This window comes from Lycorma delicatula, chromosome 1 (assembly GCF_047948215.1).
Source record: "Lycorma delicatula isolate Av1 chromosome 1, ASM4794821v1, whole genome shotgun sequence".
Taxonomy (NCBI): domain Eukaryota; kingdom Metazoa; phylum Arthropoda; class Insecta; order Hemiptera; family Fulgoridae; genus Lycorma; species Lycorma delicatula.
Genome location: NC_134455.1, coordinates 108,258,973 through 108,279,572, shown reverse-complemented (window position 1 = coordinate 108,279,572; position 20,600 = coordinate 108,258,973). Strand labels below are relative to the sequence as shown.

Below are 20,600 nucleotides of genomic sequence, written 5' to 3'. Positions count from 1 at the left end.
GCAGGGCTAAATGCTTCACGAGCTGAAATTTGCTAATGAAGCATTGTCTGACCTAAGTTTATATAAACTTTTATTTTTATTTTGGACTAAAAAATCATCTCCAGAGAGATTGCTGCGCAATATAGAATCATTCTGTGTGTATATATATATATATATATATATATATATATATACATGTGAAATTTTGTAATATTCTCCATTTTTTAGTTATTTATTGGCCTAAAGCTTGTTTATGGAGCATAGAAACAAAAAATAAAAATAATACAACACTTAGAATCTGTTACTACGAGGGTAAATCAAATATAAACAGGATTTTTGTTCCTGAGTGTCTACCGTTTGTAAGACTGGGCCCGTGCTTTTAGTATGTTTGGATAGGGTCATTAGGAGTGGGGAGAGCCATTCCACACTCCCAACCAATTTTTCAGTAACGCTCACGATGGTGAAGCACAGGTGCACCCTTCCACTACGCAACGCATAATTATAAAATTTCTTGTTCGTGATGGAGTTCAAGCGACATAAATTTTCAGAGATTGACTGCACAGTTCGGATGCCAAAAATCATCAAGGACTCGTGTGTTTTCCTGGCATAAAGGGTTCAAGGAAAGACAAGAACAGGAGGAAAATCAGGAACACGATCTTCATTCTTGGACCAGCATTACAGATGAAAACATTCGCATGGTTTGAGACATTCTTGAAGATCATCGATGGGTGACAGTATCCAAAATTGCAGAACAGGTCGGAATAAGACATGGGAACTGTCAAGCGATCCTCACAACGACCTACAAAATAAAAAAATAAGAAAAAAGTATATATGCATCCATAAAATGCATGCCAGATGGGTCTTTCACCTTTTGACCACGGATCAGAAGTTCAGATGTTTGGAGGTCTGTCAGAGGCTTACAGCAAGGTTTGCGAAAGAAGGTGATGCATTTTTGAGTTGGATTGTCACCTGCGATGAAATGGGGGCCCACCACTAACATCCCCCCCCACCCAAGTTGAAACAAACCAGTATGGTGTGGCAGAGGAAAGGGGAGGCAGTCCCAGTGAAACCAAAGACTTGACTGTCAGCTGGCAAGGTTCTTTCTTCAACCATTTTTTTTCAACTGGTGAGGTATTTTGCTCATTGATTTTTTGCATGAGTGATGCACAATCAATAATGCTTACTACTACGGGCTGTTGAACAAAGTGAGGGCTGCATATCGCTGCAAAAGACGAGACCAACCAATTTGAGAGGCTATCCACCTCCACGACAATGCCAGGCCCCATACTGCAGCTCTAATGGTCTCAAAAACCAGATGAAATGCACTGGACTCAACTTGATCATCCTCCCTACAGCCCGGACCTATCACCCTGCAATTTCATTTGTTTGGGCCGCTTAAAGAACCTCTAAGAGGACAACGATTTGAAGATGACAAGGGCATGGTGGGATTCGTGTGCAATTGGCTCCTGATGCAACCAGCTTCAGTCTACAATGTTGCGATAAAAAACTTTCCTTCTTGCTGGGAAAAATATATTTCTAAAGCAGGAAACTATATAGAAAAATAAATTTTATTTGCCTTCATTTTTCAATAAATAAGGTTTTAAAAAATAAAATCCTGTTTATACTTAATTTCCCTCGTATTTTATTATTTGATCCCTGGCTGGCATTTGAAATTGAATCGACTTCTAAGTCTGTACACTGCTGTGGGTGCCAATGATTGTCTGATTTCATTAACAAGATGCTTCCATGCATGCAATCTATGGCCGTAGTCCTGGCCTCATTAAGATTTACCAGGCAGTTTTTTATATCCTATTCAATTTCCTTGATCCACATTTTCTTTGGAGCTGTTTGGTGGACTCTCCATTGTGCAAGTTGTCCATGTCAGAGGAGTTTGTATGGTAGTCGGTTTCCAATCATTCTGCAAACATGGCCAAACTATTGCAGCCTTTGTTTTTGAATCTATTTTTCAATTTTTGGCTGCTGTTCACAGCAATGATGTATATCCTCATTTTGGAATGTGATCATGAGGTGAGACTGATGATCTGGTGTAGGCATTACATTTAGAACACTTCAAGTTTGCTCAGGTATGTCTAAAGTAGTATCCACGTTTCTGCTCCATACAATAAAATTGGCAGGGTCAGGATTCAGAAAAGACAAACTTGGGTTTTCAGAGAGATATTGCTTTGTATCCACAAACACCACTTCAGGGAAGAAAATGCTGTGGTTGCTTGAACAATTGGACTGTGGATTTCCACCATAACTGCTACTTTCTTCTTCTGGACCAGTGAGCCCAAATATTTAAATTCTTGCAATTTAGAATCTGTAGCATTGTAATACAAAGTAGCTGTGAATTTGTTACATAATATTTTAGGAAAATAGACATATGAGCAAGAAGTCAATGGTGGCCAGTTCTTGTACATAATATTTAAATTTGGGTGCTACCAACATGGATATATAATAGATAAGTTGTAAGGAAAAAGATTTACTGTTGTGATGCTTTACTGGAAACTTTGTGGAATAAATAAGGATGCAGGATTTCACATTTGGGTCTCCTCAACACTGTATTGCATAAAAAAAGTCAATATCAGACAGTTAAGTATATAAAGAACAGATTAGTGATGTAGTGATAAAGTTTTTTGGGTTCTGACAATTGTCAGAGCCACTGTAACAAATAAGAAGACACTTGAGACAGTTCTAATGATATAAGACAGAGGTACGGGTTATTTATTAACATTTTTTTATAAAGTGAGGTTATTCATATAATAGTATTATTAGGCAAAATATTTTAAGTTAAACTCACAAGCCAATACTGGCCTTTGACATATTAGTTAAAAGTTGTAAACACGGACTTCAAAATTTTTTCATAGTAGAACAGTAATAGGAGAGAAATATTCTAAGTCCTACATTTTGTTATAAGGGGGAACACTTTTTTGACTATATTTTCCTTCCCAATCATCCTTTTCCAAAACCCACTGGGATCTATCTTTCCTGTATCCTTCCTGACCCTCTGACCCCCAAGAAAAATATTTCTTGAAATTTTTTTGATGTTTTTTTTGGGGTCATACATTTCCAAACTGTCCCCAACATTTTTTCTGACCATTTTTTTGGCATAATACATTTTACCTACCCCCCCCAAAACACCATGTCAAACCTTTTTGGAACCCTTTGAACCTCATTGAGTGGGTACTTGTTAGATTTGGAAGAGGGTGTAGAGAACAGGAAAAAATGCTGCGACAATGACAGTCGCTCCATTAGAAGGAAGATATGATGTTACAAGGCCCCAGGGAGCCATCAGGCACTACTAAGAAGAAGTATGACAACAAGGGCTAAAAGCTCTTCCGACCAGTGCCATCAAAAGAGGACATGTCACAGGGAAGCCTCACCTACCAGCTAGGGACAAAGGTGATGATTCACCTTTGACGCCTGCAAAGGTGATGATTTGGCAATTAGAGAATCAAACAAGACAAGTAAGACCCGGTCAGGTACTCATTAAAAAAGCAACACCACCTGCTGAAGAAAGTAGGACTATGTTCGTTAAAGCAGCAGGAAAGTCTTACGCAGATTTACTAAAGATGATGAAATTGGTGGTCACATCGAAAGAGGCTAATGATGTAATATTGCTGAGAAAAGGTAGGAAAGAAGAGCTGCACGTCAGAATACAAGGAGTTCAAGAGCTGCAGAGTTTACAAACACCCTTAGGGACAAAGCAACAGAACTGCACGTTGATTTGAAAACTACAGCTGGTAGACATACCGTGGTCCATATAAGAAATGAAGAGGCTGATACTTTCGAGGAAGAAATCAGGACTGCTATTTCTAACCATATTGGAGACAATGAAGATTGTAATATCTCATCCATTAGACGAGATTTCAGCGAGATCCAAAACGTCGCAGTCATAACGAGTTATAGCATGTAAAACTGTTGAACAGTGTATCAAAGTAGGCTGAATGAACTGTCGAGCCTACATTAGAGAAGAGGAAGACCGATGCTTCAGGTGTTGGAGCATGGGACATAGGAGTTTCGAGTTTAAGGGACCGGACCATTCAGAATTATGTTACAACTGTGGTGGCAAAGGCCACAAAATCACGTTTCAAGATCCAAAACACTGTCTAAATAGTGGTAAGAAGGATCACTGCACCACCAGAGGCTGGATGTGCGAACAAACTGCCAATGCTTAAGGTGTACTAGCTAATGTTAATCGAAGTACTCTCTCACATGACTTGGTGGGAGAGGTTGTTAGATAAAAAGGGACTAATATGCTTATTGCCACTCAGCCAACATATACTTAGCAGCCAAATCCAGGAGGACACAGAAGGAGACGTTGTAATCTTGGATGCTACTGATAAGATTGCCTGGCAAATCAAGAGCAGAGGTAGGGGTTTCATAGCAATAGAGAAGAACAGAGCCTTGCTAATAGAAGCCTGTGTCTTACCAAACTGCAGCTAGAGTGAATTTGAAGGCTTCATAGATGCCCTTCAAAGAGTTGCGCATACAACTACCAAAAAAATAATACTATTAGGAGACTTTAATAGTAAATCATGGAAACAACCATTCGAATTGGCAAGGACAGGTATTGACTGACATGTTAGAAGTTATTGGATGTCATTGCATAAATGACAACACACAAACATTTGTAGCAAGGAGACACGCTTTGGTCTTGGACTTGACCATACTGGATAACAGATGGCTACAGCCATGTAACAGTGGAAATGGCATGTTATTTTTTAACGACATAGTGAGTAACCATACGGCCACATACTTAGAGATTGATGATCCAATTTTTAGAGCTGTATCAAGAAGTCAACTGTTGCAACCAACGGCCCATCAGGTAGATTTAATTGTTGATCAAGTTGCAAGTAGAATCATTAATGTAGAGAACCTCACACATGAGGCACTTTAAAACGTGATTCAGCAAGAAATAGAGAAGGAGATCAACAGAGGCAAAGAACAAGGCTTACTGGTGGTGGCCAAACATTGCCATGTTGAGAAGACAGTTTCAAGCTAATCGACGGAAAAAACAAACATTGAGAAGAGTAGGAGTAAGCACACATGGAAGCATTCACTCATTATGTTCATAGCAGGAGCGTTGAATAATGAAAGTAAGAGGTCCAAGAAAGAACATTGGAAGCATCTATGCAAAGATCTAAAAGACCCATGGGGAAAGGCTTATAAAATAATTACAAAGAGATTTGGAAGATGTTTGCCTGTTTTATCAAAACCAAAGAATGATTCTCTTTCCTTGAAATGAAAAGGAATACAAGGGCATCAATAAATGTAAGACCAGGAGATTCACACTTAATGAAGTGCAGGCAGCGGCAGTCAGTTGAGTAACAAACACAGTCCTGGCCCAGATGGTATACCAGCTACGATTTTAAAGGGATTGGTGAACAAAGCACCCTGGAAGATGGTCGAGGTGGCCAGCTATGGTGTAGAGAACAGGGAATTCCCAGGGTGCTGGAAAGAGGACAGAGTGGTATTCCTACCAAAGGTTACAGTCCAAGAGGAAAGAATCGAGTATCGGCCATTAAAGCTTCATAAATAACATGGGGAAACTAGTGGAGAAGATTTTAGCTGCATATATTATTGAAGAGTTAAACAACAGCGTTAGCATTAGTCATAATCAGTTTGGCTTCTGGAAGGGGAGGTTGGCCGTACAAACAGTGACGAGAGTAAAAAATTAGGCGGCAGAAGTGTAGGCCAGGACATGGCAGACCAGAGGAATTCCACTCCTAATTTCTCTGAACATTAGAAAGGCATTTGGATCACTCCCATGGAGCGTTATCATTGCAGCAATGAGAGAGAGAGAGAGAGAGAGAGAGAGAGAGAGAGAGAGAGAGAGAGAGAGGTATAAGTAGATATCTAATCAGAGAGTATCTTAACAAGAGATGGTGTGTATCTGACTCACAGGAGAGGATGTGATTTTGTATCTTTGGGGGTGTTCCACAGGACTCAGTTTTGGGGACATTGTTGTGGTTGATGGCACACAATGGGGTCCTTGGCTGCAGCAACCTGAGGGGGTCGACACAATAGCTTATGTTAATGAAGTGGCCATCTTAGTCAGAGGCCACAATGAAGAAGAGGTTCAATACAGAAACTTTTTTTTCTATTTCTTCCATGTAACATGGCTTTAACAGATTATTTTCCACAAATCACATTTTTAATTGAAGATTGATTTTTACATCACTAATTTTTTTTTCTTGGTCCCTCTGGTTTGGTCGGTCTGACTTGCAGGTATAACTTGAACCAGAGGGGTGTCTGTGAGTGGATGAAGACACAGTCTTGCTCATGCACCACAAAAGTGTAAATATATAGTAATTACTGGAAAGAGAAACAAACACTCCATAAACCTAGCTGTGGATGGACAAAAGGTTCAGGAGGTGAGCACATTAAAATATTTTGGAGTTCTGTTAGACAAGAACAGATTCTCGGAACTCATATTGAAATGCTGTACAAAGGTACAGAACCTTAAACATTTTAATGGCTACACAGAGAGCCTCCGGAGCATTTAAGAGAAGGGTCATAGTGATGGCCGTGGCTTCATCTATTCATCAATTTTGTATGCAGCCCCGATGTGATGTACTTCGCTGCAAATAAGAAGAAATTTAGAAAGAGTTACTGGAGTTCATCATACGACCTTGCTCAGCTTACCATATGGCCTCTTATGCTGCATGTGCATGATTACATTAACACTGCCAACAGAATTACAAGTCGAAGAAAGAACGGATATCTACAATAGGATGGATCGAAAAGAGGCCAGAGTTAAGCTTATGATTAATTGGAAGGAAAAAGTGGAGAGAGAAAGGATCTGCTAATTGGACTAAGAGGTTAATCTCGAACATAGATACTTGGTGTAACCTCAAATTCAGCAAGATTAATTATATGTTGCAAATCTTGACTGGACATGGCAATTTTGAGTTTTATCTCAATAAAATTGGAAGACGTGAGACATATGAGTGCATGTTCTGCAATGAAGAAGATACAGTGGAAAATACAGTTTTCTGGTGCCACAGATGGAGAAACGAGGGAGATGTGGTTACAATAACAGGGCATTATAGTGAAGAAAACTGGAAGCGAGATGTTTTTTCTTCAAAGGTACTTTGAGCCAAGCAAACTGAAGGAATGCCAGAGGGGATTCTAGAATAATGAAGGGTGGATAACCAGTTGTGGGGGCTGACATGCTCTGGTGTGTCAGTTTCAATGATCAGCTGGGAACTCCAGGGGAGTAGTTAGGGATTAAATGTTGAAAAAACCTGATGCCATATCTGGCGCAACTGTATCTGTGCATGACATCAAATGGGCACAATTAAAATAAAGTAATAATGGATCTGACCGGCTAGAGGCTTGTCGGTAAAACAGACACCCTTCTGGTTCAAGTTATACCTGCAAGTCGGATCAACTAAACCAGAGGGACCAAAAAAAAAAATTAGTGATGTAAAATCAATCTTCAATTAAAAATGATTTGTGGAAAACAATTTGTCAAAGCCATGTTACATGGTTTAAATGGAAGAAAAACATCAACATTTTTAAGCAAGACTCTTTAATATTAATGTTTCTTAATATTTTTGGGTAATAAGCAGTTTAGCTGAACTATTTTAATAACAACATTCATCCATCTACTAGATAAACTATAACTTTCCGACATTTATTCAGCTTTTAACTTTAGAACTTTACCTTTTGTGCATATCCACAGTATCAACGACAGATCTGTTCTCTGAATTATCAAGCAGCATAGCCAAGCATTCCTTATGACCAGCAATAGCAGCTAAATGGACTGGTGTCTGTTGAGCTTTATTATCATGTATGCATATACAAGCACCACAACGCAACAACATCAGTACACAATGGACATTCCCTAAGCAGAAAAAAAAAATTAATATGTTACATAATATTGCAACAACATATAATACAGAAATATTTTTCTACTGTTTTATTTATTTCATCTTTATCCCAAATTAAATTTATAATATTTTAGTTAATCTAAAATATTTTAAGTATTTTTGGAGGGGGGGATGATAAATGCTTTCGCATTATCACTGCCTGGGTCAAAATAATAACAAAAGACTTCTTTTCTTGGATATTAAAATAGTAGAATAGGGTTAAAACTATGATGAAAACTAAGATAATAATAGGAATAAAACTGAAATAGTAAAAGAAATGTAAAAATTTGGATAATGTATAACACGAATAACAAAAAAATATAAAAATTTATACCAGGTTAAATCTTATGAAGTACATTGATTCCCCATCTTAGAAGTAACAATACCCCATCCAGTACATTCTTATCATTTCCTAGGATGCGACAAATATCTCTTTATAATTTTAATTTGCGACATAAGGTCACATAACATAATCACTCCACAAGATGCACAGTCTAGCAGCAGTCACATCATACACACAGTGGTGCATTTTCCACTAATATTAGGTATCTGCGAGTAACTCTGGTATGTCCTAATCACAATCGGCACAAGACCATTTCCTCTCAGCAAATATTCCTGCATGAAGAGCCCCATGGTAACACTGTATCTTTGACGTGCCGAAGATGTCCACTATAGCAGTCCAGTCACCTTGCCAACTACTTTGAAGTGTTTGTTTCATGGAATTAATAAAATTGGTAGTAGTAACTTGAGTGGTGAATGACGGTTGGTTACATGCATCTTTAGCAGCAAAATCTGCATGTTTGTTACCCAGGATTTCCACACAGTCAGGGATCCAGCAGAAATTCACTTGTATGTTGTGACGATTTAACTCAGCAATAGTATTATGAATTTTATTGGCGATAGGATGTCTAGAATACAAATCTTCTATGGCTTTGAGTGCACCACACGAATCACTACAGATAAGGATGAGAATGTTTTGACTTAATGATATTCAAAGCCACATTGATGGTGTATAGTTCAGCATTGTAGACACTTGTAATGCCAGGTAGCTCATACCCACAGGTTCTGTTACTTAACAACAAAAGCACATCCAACAGTATCATTCTACTTCGACCTATCTGTGTATACTACTGCGCTGGATTTGTCTTGTATAGAAAATTGTAAAATGTTTGCTAAAAGATGAGAGGAGTTGTTAATTTTTTATTGTGTACGGTGAGGTCATAATTAAAATTTATGGAGTCGAGTCTCTACAAAGGATATAACAGGGATAGGTTGAGAAATTAGAAGGTGTGTCAAAATTTAAAAGGCACATTAAACGCCGGGTACAAATACCAATTGGTGCTGTATTACACTAATATTAATAAACAATAGAGATTAAGAATCAACAAACTGACTTCAATAATTTTTTCTCTTAATTGATGTATGGCAAAGGTATAAAAGTTTCAACATCCATCAAAATTGTAGAAGTTAACACATCCTCAACATTAAAAATGAGAATTTTTCCATTTTTAAAACTTTGGCTCTTTCACAATTGACTACAATTTTAAAAATTATTTTCTGTATACAATAGAGGTCATAATTATTATTGAAATCTATAGGTTTACAATAATTATACTTACATTGCTCTAAGTATTCAGACAGAAAATAGAAGTGAGGTCTGTCTCAAAAATAAGGTACGTACACACTAATAGGGCTCTTTGAACAAGTCCTGGTCAGGAAATGGAGTTTCAAACTAACAGACAGTAAATGACTTCCAAGTTTCTCGAAGAAAGTACATCTGGCTACTGTCTTCCTTACCATGCACCTAGCGGCAGTGTAATGTCTGACTTAATTTACAAAGCAACTGCCTATGAAAGAATGGATGAAGCCTAATAAAAGGAAGACATAAAATGAAATTGAGTAGTTTACCACTCATTTCAAAATATTTCTCATTCAACATCATTAATACTAAGTAGAAATAACATGGAATGTTTACTAAAAGGCATGCTTTTTATGAAAGGGCCGTTTTCAATTTGCCACTATTATATGCAGTGGAAATTTATGGCGCTAGTTTAGCATTAGTTGATTTGTATAGCCTGGCTGAAATGATTGCTACAATAAATAATCCTACGAGTTGTGAAGTGCAATCAGTAGTTCATTATCTAATGGTGAAAAACAAACCTGCTGCTGATATTCACAAACTGTTGATGTTTAGAGACCCAGTGTTGTGTGTGAAGACAAAGTTCACCAATGGTGTCGTTTGTTTCGTGGAGGAAGAATGAATGTTCATGACAAAGAATGTAGTGGTCGCCTGAATGTCAACACAGAACTGACTGAAAATGTGAACGCAAAAATCTGAGAATATAGAAAGAAGGCTTACTGTTCCTCAATTATCGACTGAATTTCCTTTTGTTTCAGGATCAGTAATTTACCTTATTTTAACTGAAAAACTGGGTTACAGAACATAGTGTTCCAGATAGGTACCAAAAATGCTGACAGAAACACACAAAGAAAAATGTCTTACTGCAGCTCACGAAAATGAAAGTGATGATTTATGGAAACATGAATAATTTATTTAAATGTTGAAACAAAGCAAAGCATTCCATTCAGTTATTTACCTAACCCTCAAAAAAAAAAAAAAATTATATATATATAAAATGGTACAAATATATATATATATATATATATATACATACATTTGTACCATTTTTTATATATTTATATTTTTTGTATATATAAGATGTTTCTAAAATGGTGAACTGGCTCTACTTTTTCTGATTCTACTTGTAAAACTAAACAAAAAATATCCTTAGGAAAAATGGCAATTTCTCCTTCGTTTTCCTCCTGTCTGCCATTTTATTACTTTTATATAAAAATTTATATCTCAAGTTCAGGAAGATGAATCACATTAATATTTGGTAAGTGTCTTGGTAATAAAGTTTAAAATTAGAAAATAATCAGGACTTAAATAATTTTACAAATTACAAAATGGCGTCTATGTTTATTTTTCAATCTGTTATATCTCTGTAAATATTAGTTTTATCAGAATTTATGTTTTTTCTAAAATATTAAGCCTTTTATTTTAAACAAAATGACATTTTATTTTTTTAAATTGGTTAACAAATAGCTGAGTTATGGCAGAAAATTGATGTCCTTTTGTGTCTTGTTTTCATGTCCCCCACTTTACATTCAATTCAATTAAATATTAACTGTTTTTAATTATTGTAAATTAGTATCAAATTAAGTAATAATTCTCTCACAATAAGATTTAATATTAAATAATAATAAAACAATTGATATTAATTTTTCACTTAATAATAATTTTACACAGCGACTATTACTGTTAATCATGTAAAAATGAAGATTCTTCAACAGGAATGGTGTTCAAAACTGTCACAACCAGTGTATCTGGAGTGACAAGAATCCTCATGGTATGTTCCAAAGTAGCCATCAACAAAGATTTTTCATGAACATATGGGCAGGTATTTATAATGACTATCTTTCGAGTCCTGTCATTCTACCAAATCGCTTAAATGAGAAAATTATCTTGCTCATTTAACAGAAAATCTTCCACATTTTTTGGAAGACCTACCTCTACAATTAAGAGGAAATGTGTGGTATCACCATGATGGAGCTCCAGCACATTTCACTCAGTTGGTAACAGACATCCTGCATGAAAATCTCCATAAAAGATGGATAGGCTGCGGAGAGCCAGTGCCCTGGCCTGCCCAATCATCTGACTTAAACCCTATTGACTTCTACCTATGGGAGCATTTGAAACATATTACTGTTTATTCAACTCAACATTGAGGATCTTCAATGAAGGATCCAAAATGAATTTCAAGAAATTAGGAATACTCCCGGAATTTTTGAACAGTTAAGACAATCTCTCAGAAAAAGACTTGAGACTTGTGTAATTTCTAATGGTAGACAGTTTGAGCATCTCTGATAACTTTTAACAATTGTTAACTGTTTAATTACACCTAATGTTCTACAATAATTAAGTAAGTTAATCACAGGTAGTTGTTATATTTTTTTAAATTATTAGGTCTATTATTGTAAAAAAATTATTACTTAATCTGATACTAATTTACAATACTAGAATTAACAATAAATAAAAATTAATATTTAATCGAATTGAATGTAAAGTGGAGGACATGAAAACAGACACAAAATTACTACATAAATTTTCTGCCATAACTCAGCTATTTGATAATCGATTTTAAAACATAAGATGTCATTTTGTTCAAAATAAAAGGCTTAATATTTTAGCAAATGCCAAAAATTTTGATAAAACTAATATTTACTGAGATATAACGGATTTAAAAATAAACATGGCCGCAATTATGTAATTTGCAAAGGTATTTAATTTCTGATTTTAAAACTTTATTACAAAGAGGCTTACCAAATATTAATGTGATTCGTCTATCTGAACTTGAGATATAAATTTTTAAATAAAAATAACAAAATGGCAGACAGAGAGAGAACGAAGGAGAAATCTCTATTTTTCCTAAGTTTTTTATTTTTTTTTTTAGTTTTACAAATAGAATCTGAAAAATTACAGCCAGCCTTCTACTATTTTAGAAACACTCTGTATAGTATATTTTATTATCGATAAAATTTTAACTAAGTCTGTTAAAATATTACAGTATTTTTTAGATATAATTTGATACAAATCCAAAATGACAATACTAAAATATTTAAGAGTTTGCATATACTGCAATGTAAGAACATGTACGGTTAAGTTCAGGTTTGTGTTTATTCATAAAAATTATGTTTTAACTATATAAGACTAATAATAGTATAAGATACATGCTACATTGTTTTAACTTTTGTATATGGTGAACAAAAAGAAAAAACAAAAATAATAAAATTCAAATCATAACAGGATAGTGGTTTTGTGATTGATAAAGTTAGCTCATTTTAATGAATTTAATAAACTGAGCTCTGAAAATCAATTTAATATCCCTATCCAGCATAAAAGCAAATTTAAGTAATCATTTCAAGCTGATGTAGGGAACTTTGAGAGCCACCTAATGTAGGCACAAATGGCTAACTTCTCATTCAGGCATAGTTTCTTGGCTACATAAAGAGCTCTGAGCTATGTCTTCTGAATCAGATGCTGTGCTTTGTTGGAACTAGCCTCACTTTCTTCCAAAATAGTTCATCTTTCTCCTAGAAATATGTTTTTCACAATCTTCTGAACTTTTAATAGCTCTTATTTTGTTACAGATTCTCTTTCTTTTTTATCAGCTATTGTCTATATTCTATTTGGTAACATAAAAAAAAATTTGGTAAGTTATACTAATCACGAATGATAAATTAACATGATTTTCTATAAAGGTACCCCTAATATTGAGTAAACTAGTAAAGTTAAATCCAAACATTTCTAGAAATATTATTATAAAAAATAAACGTTTCTGAGAAAACAGCTTTTTCAGTAACTTGAAGTTTAAAACAGCACCAAAATAAAACTTTTAAAATATTTTAATAAATATAAATAAGGTGTCTGATGAGAAAACTATGAAAAAAAAAACAATTTCAGATTTAGTATTTAACAGTGAACTTAAGAAGTCATGATGCTATACAATAACCGACATGACGGGACGGCTGGATAGATAAATAAGTTGTTTACAAGAGGTATGAGAAGTATGTAGCAAGATCATGCAAAAGACAGTCCCTATGCTGTCTTTTGCATGAATTGGCAACAGCATTATGCTGGCATTACAATCACATTATGGTGGCTGACTTTAGAAACATTACGTGAACTGTATTGTGAGTACTGGCAAATGTCCATACTGCACAAGGAATAAAGTGTGGTAGCCAAGATGTCAAGTGTCAGGAGTGGAAAATAAACCAAATGTATCATATATCAATAGCAGTAGCTTAACAATGGAAGCTTTATCTTCACAGCTCTTCTCCTACAACACTGTCTAAGAATGTCAAGATGCCAAATGACTTATCCTACACAGTTTTTAGATCACTTTACAATTGAATTTCCTACAAAATGAAAAAAATCAAAACCATTAAGAAATGAGAATTACCAATTAAGAAATATTTCAGAACATTTAATTTTCTTCTAAAATGGAGGTTGGTCCAAAGTTTGATCACTGGTTAAGCCATTATTTTTCAAGTTTTAAGGACAAGAATTGTGCTAGCCTATATTTTGAAAAAAATTTTTTATGGCAAATAAACTTAACAAGAGTTGTTCCACCAACTAGCATGGAACCTTAATAAAAAAATTTCATAACATGAAACAACACACTTTGCTATAATTGCTTTACAAACAAAATATAATTGCTATAAATTGGCATTTTGTCTGTTTAGTTGTTTGTAGCAGGATCTCATTTCAATTAAAATTACCAAATAAAAAACCAGTATGGAAACTCTACTACTTACATTAAAACAAATCAATACAAAAAATAAGAACTTATTTTAAAGCTTATCTTACTAGCTTTATTTAGATAATTATCTACATTACCTAGCTGTTATAAGAAATTTATCAACAAAGAAGAATAGTTGCTGAAATCAATTAAATATTAACAATACCTTTATAAGCAGCAAGATGCAGAGCAGTTCTTCCAGATTCATCTTTTATATTTGTATCAGAAAACAGTGGAAGCAGTAATCGAAGTATATTACTATTACCATTATTTGCCTGTAAAGATTAGTAAATGTAGTAATTAGTAAAAGTATGTTTTACTAAAATTTAGTATACATATAATAATTTTTTTCAGATAATTCTTTCTATATGCAATTTTAATATGGGTAACGCTGAAAAGAGAAAGTTGGTTTTTACATTTCATCTAATGGAAACATATACACAAGATTTTTATTTAATCGGTTACCAATCCTGTAAAATCTCTTTCTGGAAAAAGGCCACAGTTGATTGTACATTTCATTTGAAAACAAATTTTCAGATATTTTTAAATTATATAACTTAACAGATGGACTGATTAAAGAAGACCAATTAAAATAATATGGAAAAATTTCTATATCTATTTAATTCCAATTACTCAAGAGAACTGCTGCACAGATTGAGGAAGACTATATTAACACAGCCTTTAGCTACCTCAAAATTCTATCATTAAATATTGGGCAAAAAAGTATACAATAAAACTGACATAAATAGTCAAGATTGGAACCATAGTGATGATATGAGAAAAATTATGAATTATAAATTCATGAATGCATCAAACAGAACATTTAAGAAAACAGGAAATGTCAATAATATAGCCTAATTAAATCTTCAGAAAAAAATAAAAACCCATATATGGTTAATTTTTGCATGTGATACTTGCATGATTATTGTAACATAATCACAAAAAAAAAGTATATTATAAGAAATTTGAAAAATAATGCAATCTCACTAAACAGAATCATAAAACCAAAAATATAAAAATGCTAATACAATAACAGCAAAAAAAGTCCTGTTCATAAATTTAACCACATTTAGCTTATCATTATTTTTATTTTTTGTACTTGATATCAAGTTTTTTTTTTTACTTGAAGACTTCTTTTACACGAGGGTAAGTCAAAAAGTAAAGGGAAATTTTGATTTCCCTCCCAATCACATGTATGGCAGCAATGATTGTTCTGCTATAACTCATAACCTCTATCAGCTGTTCATTGAAAGTACTGTTTCATTGTTAGCTATTGGTGATTGTGTTTATTTGTGATGTTTGTACATATGTACAGATGTCACGCTGAAAAAGTCTTTTAAAAATGAGTGCTCCTTTGTCTGACTGCACCAAGGAAAAAATGCGAGCAGTGACACGTTTCCTCAGTTCAGGAGTGAAACCAGCAGAGATTATTCATTGAATGCAGCAGCAATATGGAGAGAGTTGTTTGAGTGAAAACAAGATCTACAAATGGATTGTTCGCTTTAAAAATGGTAGAATTTCTCTCTGTGATAAACAGCAATAAGGTACGCCTTCCACTGCAAAGACTAACGACAATATTGAAGCGGTTAAACAAATGATTCTCGGTAACTGACAAATTACAGTTGATGACATTGCACATGAGTTGAATATAAGCCATAGCTCAGCATTTTCAATTATCCACGATTCTTTAAACTTTCAAAAAATCTGTGCTCGCTGGATTCCACGTCAACTGACCAGCATCTGCAAAGAGAATCGTTTGAAAATTTCCCAGAAGCTTTTGAAACATTACAAAGATGAAGGGAACTCATTTCTTGAGCGAATAATAACTGTTGATGAGACATGGGTCCATCACTTTGAACCCGAGAGTAAGCGACAAAGTTTAGTGTGGAAACATCCTTCATCTCCCACAGTATAAAAGTTTAAAACTAAGATATCTACAGGAAAGGTGATGATGATATTCTGGGACATGGAAAATTCATTTTTGGTTTACTTCACACCTAAAGGTCAATCAGTAAACAATGGTAACTACTGTGAGCTACTGTGTTTACTGATGCAAAAAATCAAATCCAAAAGACGCGGTCAACTTTCTAAAGGTGTGATTTTGCTTCAGGATAAGCTCATACAGCCAAAAACACAGTCCCTTGATTTCAAGATCTTAGTTTTGAGCTGCTGGTCCACCCTCCATAAGTCCAGACCTGGCTCCAAGTGATTTTCATCTTTTTGGCTCATTAAAAGAAGAGTTGCGAGGGAATCATTATTGATCTGATGAGGCCATTGAAGCAGTTAAAAGTTTTCTGCACCAGACCGAAAACTTTCTTCCAGGAAGGAATTCAAAAGCTCATTAAAAGATGCACTAAATGCATAGAAGTAGGAGAGGATTATGTTGAAAAATAATGCATGTATCATTTGTGTACGTACAAATAAATATTTTGATTTTTTGAACTTCACTTTACTTTTTGACTTGCCCTCGTAGTATGTAGTGAATTAGTCAACAGACATTCTATTAACTTACAATCATTTTAGCCTGTTTTCGTCAGAGTAACATCCAACGCATTTTGTGGACATTCCCTCTACTCCCTGTATGTTATATTATTTCCTTGCACAAAATTCAAACTCTTTTTCTGAATTTTCCTCAATAAATCTTAATTATTGAATAATTAACATAGAGAGACCATTTCCCTGATAATTTTAACTGGTTAAGTGCACATGAGCAAACACAGGTAGATACAGACACTTTCTCTCTCTCTCTCTATCATATGTACAATAATAATAATTAGAACCAATAAATAACTTAAATTACCGCAAGATGAAGGGGAGTCATTTTAGGCATATCACTTCCATGAAGGCAAACAATGGAACTGACGGCATTAAGAAGATATTCCAATCCAGTTTTATTGCTACCAGCTACACCATAATGGAATGCTGTATATCCACGCCTATCTCTCATCATTGGTAATGCTTTATGGTTTACCAAATAGTCAACACATCTATTAAAAACAAAAATCAAATTTATAAATTAAAAAAAAAACCTTTTTAATACAGATAAGTTAATCAGATATTTTTTATATACTTCTGTGAAATGATGATGTGGAATAAAATTTATATCTTTTTAGGATTATTTCTAGAGTACCTGAGGGTAAAAACAAAAGAGGAAATAATAACTGAGATCTCAGTCAACTGGAAGATGTTTCTTAAGTACTTGGTACTTTTGCAAAGAGTATTATGGACATACAGATGCATTTATTTTTGTCTTCAGTCATTTGAATGTTTTGATGTAGCTCTCCAAGATTTCCAATCTAGTGCTAGTCATTTCATTTCAAAACACTCCCTACATCCTACATCCCTAACAATTTGTTTTACATATTCCAAATGTTGCCTGCCTGCACAATTTTTCCTTCTACCTGTCCCCCCACTATTAAAGCAACTATTCCAGGATGCCTTAACATGTGGCCTATAAGTCTGTCTCTAGTTTTAACTATATTTTTCCAAATGCTTCTTCCTTCATAGATTTGCTGCAACACCTCTTCATTTATCACTTTATCCACCAATCTGATTTTTAATAATCTACCACACCAAAAAACATCATACATAACAAAAGCACCACATTTGAAAAGCATCTAATCTTCTCTTCTCTGGTACTCTGATCGTCCTAATTTCAGTTCCACATAAAGGTACGTTCCAAACATACTTTCAAAAATCTTTTCTGACATTTAAATTAATTTTTGATATAAAGAAATTATTTTTTTAACTGAAGGCTCATTTCGCCTGTGCTATTAATCGTTTTATATCGCTTCTGCTTCGTCCATCTTTAGTAATTCTACTTCCCAAATAACAAAATTCTTCTACCTCCATAATCTTTCCTCTTCCTATTTTTACATTCAGTGGTCAATCTTCATTATTTCTACTTCATTTCATTACTTTTGTTTTGTTCATGTTTATTTTCATGCAGTAGTTCTTGCATAGGACTTCATCCATGACGTTCATTGTTCCTTCTAAATCCTTTTTACTCTCAGCTAGAATTACTATATCATCAGCAAATTGTAGCATTTTATCTTTTCACCTTGTACTGTTTCTCCAGATTCAAATTGTTCTTTAACATTAACTGCTAGTTCTATGTAAAGATTAAAAAGTAACGGGGATAGGGAACATCCTTGTCGGACTCTCTTTCTTATTGCGGCTTCTTTCTTATGTTGTTCAATTATTACTGTTGCTGTTTGGTTCCTGAAAATGTCAGCAATCTTTCTTCTATTCTGTATTTGAAATCTAATTTTTTTTAAATGTTGGACATTTTCTTGCAGTCTACGTTATCAAATGCCTTTTCTAGGTCTATAAATGCCAAGTATGTATCAAATGCCTTTTCTAGGTCTATAAATGCCAAGTATGATGGTTTGTTTTTCTTTAATCTTCCTTCTACTATTAATCTGAGCCTTACTAATTGCTTCACTTGCCTTATACTTTTCCTGAAACCAAATTGGTCTTCTCCTAACACTTCCTCCACTCTCCTCTGAATTCTTCTGTATAGAATTCTAGTTAAGATTTTTGATGCATGGCTAGTTAACCTAATTGTTCGTATTCTTCACATTTATCAGCTCTACCTTTGATATCATGATTATAACAGTCTTTTTGAAGTCTGACGGAACCTCCCCTATTTCGTAAATATTACAAACAAGTTTGTATAATATATCAATCGCTTCCTCATCTGCACTGCACAGTAATTCTAAAGGTATTCCATCTATTCCAGGAACCTTTCTGCCATTCAAATCTTTTAATGCTCTCTTAAATTCAGATCTCACTATTGTTTCTCCCCTTTCATCCTCTTCGACTTCCTCTTCTTCCTCTATAACACTATTTTCTAATTCATTTCCTTCGTATAATTCTTCAATATATTCCACCCAACTATCGACTTTACCTTTCGTATTATATTGGTGTACCAACTTTGTTTAACACATTATTAGATTTTAATTTATGTACCCTAAAATTTTATTTTACCAATGTTCATTTCTCTTTCCACTTCTGAACACTTTTCTTTAATCCACTCTTCTTTTGCTAGTTTGCACATCCTGTTTATAGTATTTCTTAATTGTCGATAGTTCCTTTTACTTTCTTCATTACTAGCATTCTTATATTTTCTATGTTCATCCATCAGCTGAAATATATCATCTGAAGCCCAAGGTTTTTTACCAGTTCTCTTTGTTCTGCCTAAGTTCGCTTCTGCTGATTTAAGAATTTCCTTTTTAACATTCTCCTATTCTTCTTCTACATTTTCTATCTTATCTTTTTTACTCAGACCTCTTGCGATGTCCTCCTCAAAAATCTTCTTTACCTCCTCTTCCTCAAGCAAATTCCACCAATTCATCTGACACCTTTTCTTCAGGTTTTTTAAACCCCAATCTACACTTCATTATCACTAAACTATGGTCGCTATCAATGTCTGCTCCAGGGTAAGCTTTGCAGTCAAAGAGTTGATTTCTAAATCTTTGCTTAACCATGATATAATCTATCTTGATACCTTGCAGTATCACCAGCTTTTTCCATGTGTATATTCTTCTATTATGATTTTTAAACTGAGTGTTTGCAATTACTAAATTATACTTTGTGGAAAACTCTATAAGTTGGTCCCCGCTTTCATTCCTTTTGCCCAGCCCGTATTCACCTACTATATTTCCTACCTTGCCTTTTCCAATCTCCAACTATTATTAAATTTTCTTCCCCTTTTATGTGTATAATTGTTTTGTCAATTTCTTCGTAAACACACTCTACCTCATCATCATCATCATCATGGCCGCTTGTAGACATGTAGATGTTAACAATCACTGTTGGTTTAGGTTTTGATTTTATCCTTATACAATGATTCTATCACTATACATTTGAAATAGTCTACTCTCTTCCCTATCTTCTTGTTCATTACAAAACCTACTCTCCTGCCTGCCCATTATTTGAGGCTGAATTAATTATTCTAAAATCACCTGACCAAAAGTTGTTTTCTTCTTCCCACCGAACCTTGCCACTTTCTACCACATCTACATTTATCCTATCCATTTTCCACTTTAAATTTTCTAACCTACCAACCTTTTTTAGACGTCTAACATTCCATGCTCCAACTCATAGAATGTTATTTTTTAATTTTCTTTTGACCCCTTCCTTAGTCCCCACCCGGAGATCCAATTGGAAGACTAGTTTACCTCAGGAATATTTTACCAATGAAGACGCCTCCACCTTTGTTGTATGAAAATGCAGATAGCTACATTTTCTTGGAAAAAAAACAGCTGTGGTTTTCCATTGCTTTCAGCTGCGCCTTACTCAGAGGATTGAATGATGTTGATATGGCTGTTTAAGTCGTCCTGACCTACGCCCTTAACAACTACTGAAAGAGCTGCTGCCC

General features: G+C 34.5%; 1 protein-coding gene across 9 annotated transcripts in view; it reads right to left on the bottom strand.

The window, feature by feature from the left end:
• Nucleotides 1-20,600, bottom strand: part of LOC142320913 (serine/threonine-protein phosphatase 6 regulatory ankyrin repeat subunit A-like) — a 180,538-nt gene that overhangs the window by 92,338 nt on the left and 67,600 nt on the right. For all 9 annotated transcript variants that reach the window (XM_075358932.1, XM_075358939.1, XM_075358953.1 and 6 more), the window contains exons 12-14: nt 17,019-17,205; nt 14,385-14,493; nt 7,651-7,831 (exon numbers count right to left, since the gene is read on the bottom strand). In XM_075358932.1, coding sequence (XP_075215047.1) covers nt 7,651-7,831; nt 14,385-14,493; nt 17,019-17,205 — 477 coding nt within the window. The remainder of the gene's footprint in view (nt 1-7,650; nt 7,832-14,384; nt 14,494-17,018; nt 17,206-20,600) is intronic.